General features: G+C 37.3%; 1 protein-coding gene across 3 annotated transcripts in view; it reads left to right on the top strand.

The window, feature by feature from the left end:
• Window positions 1-15,670, top strand: part of dgkza (diacylglycerol kinase, zeta a) — a 95,957-nt gene that overhangs the window by 74,772 nt on the left and 5,515 nt on the right. For all 3 annotated transcript variants that reach the window (XM_060859198.1, XM_060859197.1, XM_060859196.1), the window contains 7 exons: window positions 155-268; window positions 3,675-3,731; window positions 8,785-8,819; window positions 10,728-10,777; window positions 12,682-12,802; window positions 13,949-13,985; window positions 14,122-14,221. In XM_060859198.1, coding sequence (XP_060715181.1) covers window positions 155-268; window positions 3,675-3,731; window positions 8,785-8,819; window positions 10,728-10,777; window positions 12,682-12,802; window positions 13,949-13,985; window positions 14,122-14,221 — 514 coding nt within the window. The remainder of the gene's footprint in view (window positions 1-154; window positions 269-3,674; window positions 3,732-8,784; window positions 8,820-10,727; window positions 10,778-12,681; window positions 12,803-13,948; window positions 13,986-14,121; window positions 14,222-15,670) is intronic.

The raw sequence follows: 15,670 nt of genomic DNA, 5'->3' as shown, positions 1-15,670 counted from the left end.
AAAATAGGACAGGATATTAAATGGGAACAAATTCATGATTCATCAAACCACATCGAGACCAACAGGAGATTTGTCTGCAAACATTTCTGACAAACACAAGTGATGCTAATGAACATTTGTCATAGATTCTTCTGGTAATATTTCCTCTGTGCAGGATTGCTGAGCTGCAGAAGGCATCTCAGAGGAAGCGTGTGTCCAGCGACAGCTCTGTGGCCGAAGCTCTGGCACACAGCGACTCGCTTCGAACAGCCAAGCCAGCACTGTGCAGGTTAGAGACACACACACATTCTGTCACGAACATCCACACAGAATGAGACACAGCTTCACACAGTATTACATAGTGTGTCACTCATAAACTGTGCTTACTGTGGTACTTGATTATGAGAAAAAGATGTACATGTGCTGTGTTTGTGTCTAGTGAATGAAAAGATCAGTGAATGAACAAATTATGATAAGCATGGAATTGAATTTTCCATGTATAAATACATCTTGTGTTTGTGTGTAAGAGTGTGTGCATGTTCCTGTGTGTTTGTGTGTTTCTGTGCTTCCCTCAGTTGAAATTCATATCCCAAGTTATACATATTTAATTTTTACTTCTTAAACTTAAATGATCTATTTCTGTTTGTGCTCTGAAAATGTTATAAAAGTTATTGATAAGAAAAATCCGGTCTGGTAAAACAACATAAACCTCATTTGGCTTTTTGCCTGCATGTTGTGTAATTGATTATTTTCCCACTGAATCGGAAGTCAGTAAGTAAATTTCAGCATAGAGCCTCTTCTGCTCCTCAAAACAGCCATCTATTATATTATATTATATTTATTATATTATATTATATGTTAGGAGCATCTTTAGTATTGAGGTGGCAACTGTGACAAGCAGAGTGATGAGGAAGTCAGTAGCTCAGACAATTTGACAGTCCCTCGTGCCCATCAGGAAGAGCTTCTGAGAGAAGGGCTGTCAAGTGGGACGCTGAGAGAAAATGGGAAAATGGCAAGTATCAGAAGCCGCGTCAGGTCTGAAATGACACGCTTTTGTTCTGGCAGCAATGCTCCAGGAATTTCTCCCACTTGCACGGTTTATCGAGTGATTTACCAGTTATACTAATTATCAAAACAAAACTCTTAATTATATTTTAAAACAGCACTGCAGGAACAGGAAGCTGATATTCATTTAGCAGTTTGGAAATTTGGTTAAATCAGAATACTCCAGAGTTCTAACATCCCTATTTCAGATGTTCCTTTAGATGCTCTCAGTCTCAGCAATTATTAAAGTGATGTTCGTCAGACATGAACCCAGTCTGATTATCATGGTGGGATACATTGGCCATTTGGTAATACATCTGAGATTTTCCTGACAAAAGCATAATTAAGCCTCAGCAACAGTTGTCTTTGACCATGTATGCTTTCTAAGTGGCCACCAATCCTTTCAGCTGAGAATCATCAATAAATCAGTAGCTCTAACGGAAGAAAATGCATCGCATGTTGTGTAACCATAATGAGATGATGATATGACATGAACTCGGCATTAAAACTGAATACAGAAGTAAGTTGGAGATTGGAGATGGAAATTAGTATCTTTTCTTTTAACTCATTTTTCTTGGGAATTAAATTCTGTGTCATGATGCTTAAAGTGTCACATTAGATCATGGGAAATCATCTAGGATGTCAATTCCATTCAATTCAATTCAAATGTATTTGTTTAGCACTTTTTACAGTTGGCATCATCTTAAAGTAGCTTTACAGAACATAAACATAGAACAAAAGTTTATTATAAAGAATAATATAAAGATTATTATAATATAAAAAATTCAGGATTAATATCAGATATCTATTTGAATGTGTTTGTATTCATCCCTAATGAGCAAGTCTGAGGTGGCTTAACTGGCATTATTTGGAATTTCATGACTGCATTATGAATACTGTTCACTATTAAATGCTGCTGTTATTTGACCTTGAAAAACCAGAAGCATCTGAACTAAATGAAGTATGGAGAAAGATTGATTTCAGAATAACAAATGTTTCCTGCTACAGTCCTACTTGTGATGAAATAACTGCATTTTGTTGTTGTTATTATTACTATTATTGTTGTTGTTATTATTGTTATTATTATTATTATTCTATATGTCACCTACCTACTTACAGTCAGGAGCATAACTGATAGTACTACAATATTTGTATTAGTTCACCTTTCATGATGAAAAAAAAAAATGAACTGAATACTCCTGTGGACATGCACATATTAGTGGTCTGAGAACTGTTTGTGTGTGGTTTGTATTCTAGAGATCACATTTGCACAAAACATGCACAAAGGTCATTGATATTATAGCCTCTAAAACAAACCTAGTATGAAAACTAACCTAGGTAAACATTTACAGTATAATTAGTTTAGCTGAAATAGTTAATTCCCCCTTAGACACCTTCGTCTTTATGGAGATGTTGCGTTTGTAAGATTTGGGGTTACATTTTTACACTCCATTATTTTAAAAATAATCCTTATTAAGGTTTTCCGACTCCATTTAAAGCTCATCTATTTCTAAACTACATGACCCAGACCACATATTTTAGACTATACACTGATAACTGTGCTGTTCCTGTTTTCACTGATGTACAGTACAATCAGGCCGTACTGATCTTTGCACTAATGTTATCGCTGCATTTTTCCCCTCTAATAGGACCAACTTGATCAGACCTTATCAGTGTTTCCTGTCTAACATTTATTGCTGTTTTAGGATTATCCTTAAACAAGCTCTATTGTAATTCTATACAAACTGGCCCATAATTAAAAAAAAAAAAAAAGAACCTCTGTTACATATCGCTCATATAGACCACAGACAGCCTACAAACTCACAGCATGTCTCGATATAATCTCCAACAAAAAAAATCATTCATTTAAAAAAAAAGGTTTGTCAATCAACCTCCTTGGAAAATCATACAGGGATTATAATAAAATGCAGCTTAAATGAGTGCATTTTAACTTACAACAGCCAACGAAATGTTTTGATCCTTCTGGAGTATAACAAACCCAACAACTAAAGCAAAATCTGATCAAACGTTATTTGGTGGTTAATGAGAATGATGTTACCTTGATATGGGAAAGACACTGTTCCCTAGCGTACTCAGTTACAATAGATACGTAGAGAACATGCTAGAAAGGTGAAGTAGCCAGGTTTGAGGATTATTTTCTGCTAATAGCTTTGTTATAATTTGTCAAAAAAACATCCAGCTTTTTCAAGCAGTTATTTGTAGACTATGCTTGATTTATACCCAAATACAGGAACAGGTACAACAATTTAATCACAGAAATCGAATGGCATTGTTTTACTCCCATCATATGAAAGGTAGAATTACCTCCATGTAGATCCGGTGGATGCAGGTCTGCTGGCTTGTTGCAAAGCACAAGATAACAAATATGCTGTAATGAAAGTAAATGACACGGTGTCTGTTTAGAACGGTGCTGCTCCTGTGCTTCTTCGTGATCACTTCACATACATTACATACAAAATTAGGAATAACAGGTTTTACGTTATAATTATCATTTTTTTTTTGTTTATTTTATTTTGTTAATTTTATAGTCTTATTTTTTCTGCTTGGTAATTTTGCACTATTCTATAGGTTCTCTTTCATGAATCTCATGTTGTTTTGGTTTATGGTTGTTTTGGTTTGTTGTTTTGAAGGGCAGGGGGTATACACCGCTCTAACACAACCGCAGCCGATTTCAATCAAGCTAACAGGTGAGATTGAGCTCCGTACTCTGTCTATGACCCTTCAGCCCTGTTGCTTGCTTTCACACACTCTTTCTCTCTCTGTTTCTTTCTCTCTCTGTCTCTCTCTCTCTCTCTCTCTCTCTCTCTCTCTCTCTCTCTCTCTCTCTCTCTCTCTCACTCTCTCTCTCTCTCTCTCTCTCTCTCACTCACACACCCACATGCCCATACACATTTGCTGTCCTGTCTTTTATAGATGATCTACAATAACATTTAAAAGTTTAAATCCAGTGACAGATGAGCTGAGCTGTTATTCCCTGACCTCTCACTGTTTTGGTCCCTGTGCAGAGATTAAATGAACGCTCACTGCCAGCACAGACAGTGGGGTGCATTGTTGTAGGAACGTTCTGTCTCTCATTATAGTCCAGCTGTATCTCCAGACATGACCTGAGAAACACCACCACACATCAGTATGAGCTAATACCATTTAAAGGGGAGGGTTTGAGATCTGCATGTATAGATCTGTTTTCCTTCATTGGAACCTTTTTAAATCCAAATGAATAATATTTCAAATATTTACAGAAGCTCTGCTCTTTACTTTAGTGTTGCTGTTGCTCAATAAACAGCTACACACTCCCATACAGACATGTTGAAGCTCAGAGATCAGAGTCAGCCTGTCCATCAGTTCTGCTCTCTGTTGCAACAGTGAAATCAATTTCTGTCTCTCATCCTCCTTTGCCTGCTTATTCTTAGGAAATGCAGCATTAATTGGCTGGGGTTTGTGCTTTGTTGTCTGTTAGATGAAAATGTGCAGTTTCATAACAATCTGTGTGCTTTTGTTTTTAATGAGATTATTAAGCACTAATCAGCTTTTTGGACCCAGCTTCATTTGGGAGGGGCAGAGGCACAGAGAGCGGTGAACATGTTATCATCAAAACACAATGCTGCTACTGGGAGGGAGGGGACTTGGAGAGGAAGACAAGCGAGAGACAGTGATACAGATAGAAAAAAATGAAGAAGAGGGACAGAGAAAAGTAATTGAGACGCATCGGCTTTTGTGTATATTACTGAATATTCTCACGGGTACACAGCCCGAGACAGAACTTGGGGCCAATGGAATATTAGAGGTCACATCAGATTTATGAGTCTGGAGGCTGAACGCTCCTTCCTAATTATGGGACATAGACACTGGATTCCTGTAATGTGAATGAAGTGTGTGTGTGTGTTTATGCTCTCAGTCCCACTTCTGCTGTGTGTGCTTGGTTAGTAGCTAGCAGGCGTTTACAGCCAATGGAGGGAAAAGTATGTGAAAAGCATGGCATTTCATTTATCACATATAAATTCATCTTCCACGCTCTGTCAGAAAAGAAACATTGGGGAGAAAGCACAAAAGAGGAAAAGAGGGTTAGTGAAGCAAACAAATATGGAGCCAAGAGCTCTAAAGGGTTTCATTAATTTATGGGAATGCTGGAGGATTTTGAAGCTTCTTGATGTTACTTATTATCTAGCTACAGGGAGTGAGACTCCTGATAAAGTGCCAAGAAAGCTAACAATATGTATTTATGAATTTATGTCTCTCTGCAGCATAGATAATTCATCATCAGCTACACATTGTTGAGATCTGTTTCTCAGAATTATTCCATCATTGTCAATGATAATCATCCACTCTAACTCATTTCTGGTCATGGTACACATGTAAGTTGCCTTCCGTCGCTTTCTAGATAATAATTAATCTGCAATAATTAAAGGGAAACATTCCGACCTGCAGTCAATAATCAATGGTATAAATCTGGTGTGAAGGCTCAGCTGTTGGGGTTTGGTTGGTCAATGGTCTACATTTGTGCTCAAATTCATTATTTTTTTTTTTGTTAGTGATGATTCTAAAACTAAGAATTGAGAATTAGCAGCATGAACTCTGGTTGCTTTTCTCCACTGGCCACATTGTGTAGTGTAGACCGTTTGATATTCTGCATCTAATTTAAAGTTGTGCTCTTTAAGGAGTGTGTGTGTGTGTGTGTGTGTGTGTGTGTGTGTGTGTGTGTGTGTGTGTGTGTGTGTGTGTGTGTGAAGGTCAAGAGCTCCAGTTATGCACTCATCAAGGAATGGCTTACCTGTGTTTAGCCACTGATTAAATCCATTTGCTCAAGAGGAGAGAAATTAGTGCAAGATAAAAAAAAATCGGCAAAGATAGTCAGGTTAATTGGTACATTGATATTTTAACAGCAATCATGTTTAACAGTAATACTTGTAATAATAATACTAATAATAATAGTTAAATTTTTAACCTCATCAAAGTCTGCATTTCCTCCTTACTTCCATTTGTTCTTGTCCCAGTCGTCACAGTTACACTAAACTATGCAAACATAGTATGCACCCTTTTGCAGCCTGAAGTATTTTATTGAGGTCGAGGGTTATTGCAGGCTGCAACAGGAGTGTGTTTAAGGCAGAAGCCATTTATTCTGTCATGTGAGTCCAGGCTTGTAGCAGTAACAAAAGCCTCAGGGTTCAGGATACTTGTGCAGAGGACGTGTTTTTATGTGATGGGGAAACGCTGCGAGGTCATGTCCAGATTTATGGGCCTGAGAGCTGTTCTTAATTATGGGACCCATACAGTGGATTCCTGAAGTGTGATGTGCAGATTTTTATGTACACACACCAATCAGGGACAAGCCATTAGTGTCATAGAACCTTGAGTGCTGTTTCTTTTCATCCCTAGTTCGCTGTCTGCATAGAAATTTAGATCATTATAGAATAGAATAGAATATTTTTGTCACATCACAGCACAGTGAAATTCTTTCTTCTTATATCCCAACTGTGGTGGTTGGGGTCAGAGCACAGGCTCAGCCATGATACAGCAGCCCTGGAGCAGTGAGGTTTAGGGGCCTTGCTTAAGGGCCCAACAGGGGCAAGTTTGGCAGTGCTGGGGCTTAAACCCTGATCCGCCATTCAACAACTCAGAGCTTTAACCACTGCCCCTTTTATAATGTGTAGACTTAATTGTAAACAGAAAATACATATGACAGCAGTGATAATGAGATTTAATATTGCTATTAAAGTCAATATTAATCAGTTTTCTTGTTGGTTTGGTTTGGATTTTTAACCTCACCTCACCTGCATGAGATCATAAGATTTAAGGCAGTGTTTTTCTATTCTCTCAAGCCCTGATCCTCATGTTTACACAAGGCCTGACACCTCACATTTAGTGTTTCTTGCGCCTAACAAATTAATAATGAATTAATTCACATTGTTTAAGGCTCACATGGTTTAAAGGCATGTCTTCATGCAAGGAAACATTGGCAGTGCAGTGGTACGGTACTAAATGACCCATTTTGAGAAAGCCTTTGTTCAGGTAAATGGTGGATTTGTTACAAAGCTTGTGCAAAGCATTGACAACACTCATCTCTTCTCTTCAGGGTGTGATTTATTTCACAAATCCCCAAAATCAGATTTCTCTCTCTCTGTCTCTCTCTCTCTCTCTCTCTCTCCCATTGTCTCCCTCTCTCTCTCCCATTGTCTCCCTCTTTTCTTTCTTCATGCCTGTCTCAGTAGGGAGCAGATTACTGGCATCTCTGTCACTGCGGCTTTCAGACAGATGCTTTTGATATGGCACGGTACCACTTTGATCAAATATTTATCAGGACGAGTGATCTGTGTTTAGAGGAGGCATTGTGGCAGGGCTAAAATCAGAGTTAATCATCATTAATAAATCGCTGCAGTCTCTGAACTACGTCATGTATACACACACGCCTTATAAACAACGAAGATATTTTTCTAATTATGTGCTTGTTCTCATTCACTTTGCTCTCAAAAATGTGGTTTGCTTTTAGAGTTATTGCTGCAGTTGCCGGTGATCATTGCCTCTCAATGTCCAGCAGAAATTAATTATTTTCCATTAAATCAAAGCACATAATGTGTGTTTTTCTGTTAAGTAATGCATTACGCATTTCTATCATTATCTCAAATGTTGACTCTGGTGTATTGTTTTTTTATTATTGTTTGCTGTGAGCATTTTGACCAATTTAATAAGCTGTTTTATCTGTAATTGGAAGCAAACCTGAGAGACAGATCAAAACAGTGAAAGGAAATGTTATTTAATGGTGTGTTCTCATCATTAGTCGTTACATGTTTACAGCACGTACAAATCATGTTCCCACTTGACAATGCATGACCTTACCTTATCAACACACATAACCAAAAAAATGAAAGAGCACCATTCTCACAATGTTCTCCCTATTATAGTGCTAAATATTATCATAGTAATAATGTCAAATGACCTGAGCTTTTATTTGAAAAACTGTAATAGTTAAACAATTTCATTTTGGTTACTGGGGTAGATTTAGAGTTTAGACAGGTGTTGTCGCATAGAATTAATTAGCTGCAGTAGTTATAATGCCAGTGGAAGGTATGAAGCAAATCTAAAAACTAAATCCACAGTGATGTTGAGGTGTAAAGAGAGTACTGCAGACTTCAGGCCTCACTGTTATTAATCTAGGAGACTCTGAGCTACTGCCATTTTACTAAAGATCGTTGTAGATGTTGATTTTGGATCTGCTTTGCATCTTATTTGACTTCTTACAAAATTGAATGCTAGGATTGAGGTAGGACATACTCTATATTAGGTTCAATTTTGTTGGATTGTGGCTTTGGGTTGGATTTGACTGATTGCAATGTTGTCTGACTCCAGAGTTTTAGGGATTGCGTTTCAGTCATTCGTGCCGTTTCCAGAGGAACCACCAACTGGGATTAGTTAGCATTCAGTCAGCAGTCTGTAATCCCCTTCTTCCCCCAACACCCCCCCACCCTACATACACACTCTCTCTCTCTCTCTCTCTCTCTCTCTCTCTCTCTCTCTCTATCTCTCTCTCTCTCACACACACACACACACACACACAAACACACACACACATACACAAGTACACTGTTGCCCAAAAACCAGATTTGTCTTTTTTATTTATTTATTTTTATTTTTTACTAAAGCTTTTATCTTTGAGTTCAGCCCTGATTATGCTATGCAGATCTTTCAGTTTATAAGTATCTCTGCAAACTTCTTATTCATTTTTCTTTTTTTGTCTCCCACCTACAGGTCAGAAAAGAATGCTGTCAGCGTCAGTAGTCCAGGTAAACATGCAACAACACAATGTGAAAAAAAGGACTTAATGAGCACAGTATAAGGATCTCTGCTACACCCTGTTAAACTCTGTTGTGTTCAGTATGTGTGTAAAGGAGCGCTTTAGTGTCTCAGCTTTCCTCGGTTCTTTTCTGAGTGCGAGATAGCCGGCTGTATACAGCACTGTGGATAGGTTCAGTTCTGCTTCCTAAAGGCAGTAAAAAAAAAGGTGGTGGATGTGGAGTGTTAAATGCTTTCTGGCCCTTGCTTCATATGTTGCTGCCAAGCCTAAAAAGGGAAGCTGCCTCTGTTTCTTGCAAACTGAGAGGAGTAGAGAGGAAAATAAAAGAACTCTCTTGACCTTTTTGAGGATCAATAAGGTATATTTGAGTATACATTAATGGCATTGTTCCATTGTACATTAGCATTCAGTGCCTCTTTCTGGCAGCAGTACTTTCAATACTGCTGGATGTCCTGGAACTATAGATAATACAGAACCTAACTTTAGAACAGTTATCCTATGTCCTATATAAGTCATGTTGTGAGGGCAGGATTGGCATAAGTTTATCTTCACACACAGGCTTATGGATCCAAATATTAGAATCCCCTTAGAATAAAGCCTGGTATATTTATATTGTTTTGTCCAGTTTATGAAACAGACACGAAGGTTGGAATGGTGAATGGAGACTGTATAAAGGGCATCCTGAAGCTTTGAACCCAGATTTAGCATATTAGGACAGAAGCTACAGAAGCAGCGGGCCAAATGTGATTACCAATGCTAATTAAAATCTTATTTCCCCCACAATATTTTCAAGCCCTCTGCATCTGAAATATTAAAACAAACAGTGTGCTGGTAAAACTCTGAAAACCTGATGAATTAGAGTAAAATCTGAATAACTGTAGCATGATGTACTTATTAGATACAAAATGATTGTTAACAGAATGTATTGTATAAAGTGGTACTATATAGTTTTATAGCACAATTGTATAAAAGTGCTGACACTTTTATTAATAGCTTCACTCTTAACTGCTAAGCATCGTTCAGCTTAAGTGAAGAATAAACTAGTAAGATGTCCATCCTGAAAACTTTTCCATGTTGGAAAAGCAAAAGGAACAGTTTTAACTATTACAGAAGTCTGACAGTGGAGACTGGAGTATCTGTAATCACCACAGAAAGGAATTCAAACACTTGTTTATCACTGTAGATTAGCCATGTTTTCAGACTGTTACATTCATCATTCTACATCCCCTAGACCAGGGGTGGCCAACCCACGGCTCCCGAGGTGCATGCAGCTCTTTGCCCGGTTTCATGCGGCTCATGAGGTTTATTTCGAAGTTTGTATTTGTGTCTTTATAATGTGCGTATTCCCTTCGCTTGAGTTCAATACTTCGTCAAATATTTCCGTCAAACGCGCATGTGAGTGGGATGAAAATAGATCATTTGAGTAAACAATTTGTGTCAGGTTTGCTCTCAAAATGGCAGGGAAAAAAAGGTGATCATGTGTGCCCATGTGTGTAATGTGGCTCTTTGCGGTGTAACAGTAAAAAATGTGGCTCTTGGTCTCTGTCTGGTTGACCACCCCTGCCCTAGACCCTTGTTAATTTCAAACGCATCTGCTGAGATCAAGTGTCACTTTCAGTGTTCTTGTGTAAGTTGCCATTATAGAAATGAAAACAAGTTACAAAGAGCAGCATATATGAACAATAAAATTGTTATAAAATAACTAACTAAAAAATAAAAAACTATTGTTAGAGCTACTGTTCTAGAGTTCTAGAGAAGAAATCCTCGGACACCTTCTGACCAATCAGAATCAAGCATTCAGCAGCGCTGTGGTGTAAAGCACTTTAGCTGCCATTGTAAGTTAGTTTGAGCTGGCTTTCCTAAATAAAGCGTACATGTCTTTGTCCTCTCTATGCAGTGTCAGCGGATGTGCTTATTGAGTGTGTGAAGAACAAAGACCATCAGAAGGTATGTTCCAAAAACATCGATATGTATTTTTACATTATCTTTTTTCGTTACTTTTTTTTGTGGTTCCTGTACACAAACATGCAGACATATAGACAGATTTAACTTATTAACATAAATATATATGATTGTTTTTTTCACAAATCAATATTTTAGAAGCCTAAAATTCTGTTTACAGCCATGAACAGTAGAGACACATCATCAGTAACTGATTGTCAGCAATATCATTAACATTATTATATTTTTCATGACACTTTTGCTATAGTTATACCTGAGGGTTACATTTAAAACACTTGAATACAGGCTGATTGTGAAACTTGTGAAACCACTTTTACTACTCAGTAAGTAGTCTTGCTTTTATGCATCATATGAAATTCATAAAACATCATTTTTGCTGTTTGGGCTCTGTAGCTTTAATTTTAGGTTTCCAAACAAAAGATATGCCTGCAATGCATATTTCTAAACCGGCATTTTGTTTCCTATTAGATATTTTCACTCATGTTTCCCATCAGTTAGACATTTTTCAGGTATACTGTTACTTTTTCTGTGTGTATTTCCACTGAAAAAGAGCTGTTTCACATCTGGCACATTGTGTTCAGCTCCAATACCAAATTGCTAAAAGTGTAGTAGCAAAGTCAGGCAATTGGGGTCTGCGTCACCTGGTTGCCACGACAACAGATTTTTCTGAAAAATAGGAGTTGAAAGGTGTGTGGCATAAATAAATACCCCCACCCCCTCCTCCTTCCAGCCCCCTCTTTGGTGAGACCTAGATATGATAGATAGATAGATAGATAGATAGATAGATAGATAGATAGATAGATAGATAGATAGATAGATAGATAGATAGATAGATAGATAGATAGATAGATAGATAGATAGATAGATAGATAGATAGATAGATAGATAGATAGATAGATAGATAGATAGATAGATCATTGCTCTGTCACTGAGGTCAGTAATATAATACACACACACATAGTGCTGTTCTAGTATCTGTAATCACCACAGAAAGGAAGTCAAACACTTGTTCATCACTGTAGATTAGCCATGATTTATGACTGTCACATTCTTTATCCTGCATTCTTTCTTCATTCCGAGCACATCTGCTGACCCCATCAGGCTTTACCCAACACTGTAAGAAGTAGCTTGGCTTCTTGGTACTTAATTCTGATGTTCCCATGGTGATAACTACAGAGTTGTAAGATAAACCGAGTCATGGTGAAATTTGGTACATACAAAAATTAATATAAGACAAAGATTAATTAGACTTGTATTTAAATGTGTAATATTAATCTTCGTATAATATAATTTTTTTTGTATTATGTTGCGTATGTTCTGTAAAGCTTTTAACAATGTCCATTGTTAAAAGTGCTATACATATAAATTTGAATTGAATTGAATTCAACAAGCTAACATCGATGTTTGCCATGACAAACTTTAAAAATTTGGTTCTATATTATAATTACTAAATTATACCATATGTCATACCATCTGTGCCTGGGAGTCCAAGAGAACATAACTGGGTGGGAGGAATGCTATTACATTTTCACTTATTAATTCGACAGAAAATCATGAGCATCCGAGAGCTCGTATATGCAGAATAACACAATAAATGTTTGTTTGTTTTTGTCACTAGGGTACTTTTTGTTAGAGAATCGAATAAGTGAATTTGTTTAAGCTAAATAATTGGACCTTGAGAAACAGTAGTGCATTTAAATTTTATGTTTTCAGTGTAAAAAAAAAAAAGGACCTGTACAAAACTGTCAGAGCATATCAATGTGTGTCAGGTGTGAATATGGGTGTATAAAAAGCTACTACTTACAGTAGTGCTGAAGATCTTCAGAGGAGGTCTTCAACAACAGTACTAGATTAAGTAAATGTGTATGTGTCTATCTCTCTCTCTCTAGCTAGAGGAGCTCCATAAACAGGGAGCAGACCTGTGTGTGCAGGACTCAGCAGGTCGAACCTTACTCCACCATGCAGTGGATGTGGCCAGTAAAGACATCGTCAGATACATCATTGATAACGGTGAGATAATCTCTTTGTCTCTCTCAAACGCCCACCCACACACACACACAAACTCACACACAGCACTGTTCAGTCCATTTCACACAATACGCAGGACATATTTTACAGGGCATTCTTTAACTTCACCGCGTTTGGGCACACGTTGATTCATACATCTGATGCGTTCACATGACCTCGTTGATATTACACCTACCCTCTGAATAACATTCAGCACTTATGTAAGGAATAACACATGATAGTGCATGCTGTGTAGAATCATTAAGATATGATGCAACATTGGTTTGCTGACATTTTGTTAGCATTGATGTATTATTATACTTCATTATACGTGTTATGTAGCACAGGAACGTGTATCTTTATGTAATGATACCCCCTACAGAGAGGTTTAGTACCTCATGAGTCAGTTTTAAACATGTTTAAACATCTTTTATTGCCATGTTTTATTCTTTTATGTCTAAATCTTAGAATGGAAATGTTTCACTCAATCTCAAAATTATTAGGAATGAAAAAAAAGGTAAAGAGAAAAGAAAAAATATTTTTTAGTAATAGACAACACAGTCATTTTTCTTAAGGCTGTAGACATAGCCAACATTTGGTGAGAATAAAATCTAGTATATTTTATTACCAACACATTTTACAGTGTGTATCAGATTCCCTTTTCCTCTATACAGTACACTTTTTCTCCAAGTGCTTTGACAGTGCATTTATTCTCAGGAGGATGAAAGAAAGAGAGATAATGGATAACAGTTTGTGTGCATTTATTTTAAATATTATTATGAGTGTCAAAACCACATATGTTTTTAAGAGAAAATACTATTTAAAAAAAAGTTTCTTCTTATGATTATTTTGATTAGAGGAATGCTAAGTTTCTTATATTGTTCAGCACAAAATTGTAATAATTGTGCAATCTTTGTTTTATATAATCATGTATGCTCAGATTAATGAAACCAGCAATTCTGGAGTTTACTGTATCCCCGTGCATTCTTACTGTCTGTAGTGTATAATTGTATATACACTGTTCCCATAATGAAGTGCATGCACTGCAACAATTTCTTCTTTTTCAGGACATAAATATCTTTTCTACATTTCTAGCTGGGTAACACACAAAGTAGATTTATGTTGTCTCTTGTTTCCCCTTTTTAACAGCACCTGTTGATATATTGGATGTGACAGAGACAGAAAAGTAAGAAACACTATTTCTTTCTTGACTTTTCCCATTTATTTATTTTTTAAATTTGCCAGGATAAGCTTTACCAGTTGGATTGTCAGCATTTGCTTTTATCTTGCCAGTGACTAGTTTCTACTGTTCTTACTTGCAGCGGCGAGACGGTGTTGCACAAAGCTGCCTCGTTGTGTCAGAGGACGATCTGTCACTACTTAGTGGAGGCTGGAGCTTCTCTTATGAAGACAGATTTACAGGTGGGAAAAACAAGTATTTTTATTATGACTGACACCCATGTGAGACTAATACACCATTCCAGTAAAAATGTGAGACAGGGAAATCTGTACACTGAAACAGAAGTGCTTGTATCCAGTTTTTCCACAGATCTACAGTATGCAATGTGACAAAAAAAAGCTAAGGAGATCCATTATAGTGTTCAGGATGGAAGTGATTTTCTAATCATCCCCTTAAACTTTCCGATGTGCGTCATCGGTTTGGAACAAAGGGCGCTGGAAAATCTGCTTTTGTGAACAGCCTGTAATCTCTTTGCTGTTTCTAGTTGGGCTGACAGGCTTTAACTGGTGGCTAGTTTTTCACTCTTTCATGCTTTCTGTCTTGCTGTCTGAATCAGCATTTGCTCAAACCTCCACATGACAGATGGGATATTTCTTAGTCTGCTCCTAACCTGTACTTTCCTTGGGGCAAATGTATGCTGTCTGCCATACTGGCTGCCCCACCAGCACCCTCAAATGCTTTTAAACCCCACTAACACCAATAGTTTAAACACAAATGTACTCATTATCATATCAGATTTCTAAAACCAAATCATTACGATCCCTTTCATTTCTCCACATCTCTCTTATTTGCTTGTTTGATTGTGTGTGTGTTTCCTATCTTCCTCTCCCGCTCACTGTCTTTCTCCCACATTTGCTCTCTTTCCTTTCCTCAGCCATACATGTCAGCTTATGGATAATATATGTTCCCCATGTTCTCTCTATCTGGCTGCTGTGTGTCTGTCTGGTTTATTCTTTTATCCTTTGTGCTGTGAAGAAGCTTCTCCGGTACTGTTTTTTTTAAACAGTTGTCAGAACAATGTTCTTATTCTTCACAAACTTGCGAAGAGCACTTCTATCTGACGTAATTATAAAGCTATTCATTCTTGTCTAAATGGAAGCTCCTCTGATTATTTTTTTTCTCACACTGTGAACATTTCTCATTGTTTGTCACCAGTCCTTGTTATTCCAGAGCATATTTTTTAAGCTGTTATCTCCAAAAGTGATAAGCAGAAACAGGGAGCTTTAGGTATTTTAAAATATAAAAAAGCTGTAGTGTTTCTGATTGTCTACACAAAAAGAGCTTTATCTGTCATAAGCGGCAATGAAACTGCCTGTGCTTTAAAAAGGACAAAAATTCCAAGCTCTCTTCTCTTCAGCATGTCAGTCTATGGCGATAATAAAAGACATTCAGTGGTTCTGGCACAAACATTGTTGTGACTAATGGATAGAAGAAAGGTTTTGGATGCTGTACAATCTTGATTCATTGAACTCACAGATTCCATTCCTCCAGTGATTCCTACTCGTAAGTCAGTATGTGGAATTCAGTACTGTATGGGAAGTTCTTGTGTTAAACTGTGTTCAACTGTTGAACGATGCAGTGCTGTGTGCACGGATTCGGTAAAAGGGAACTCCTTACTCCATGTATTAGGA

The sequence above is a fragment of the Tachysurus vachellii genome, chromosome 23, assembly GCF_030014155.1.
Source record: "Tachysurus vachellii isolate PV-2020 chromosome 23, HZAU_Pvac_v1, whole genome shotgun sequence".
Classification (NCBI taxonomy): Eukaryota; Metazoa; Chordata; class Actinopteri; order Siluriformes; family Bagridae; genus Tachysurus; species Tachysurus vachellii.
Note: the sequence above shows the minus strand (reverse complement) of the source record. Positions and strands in the feature narration are given on the sequence as shown.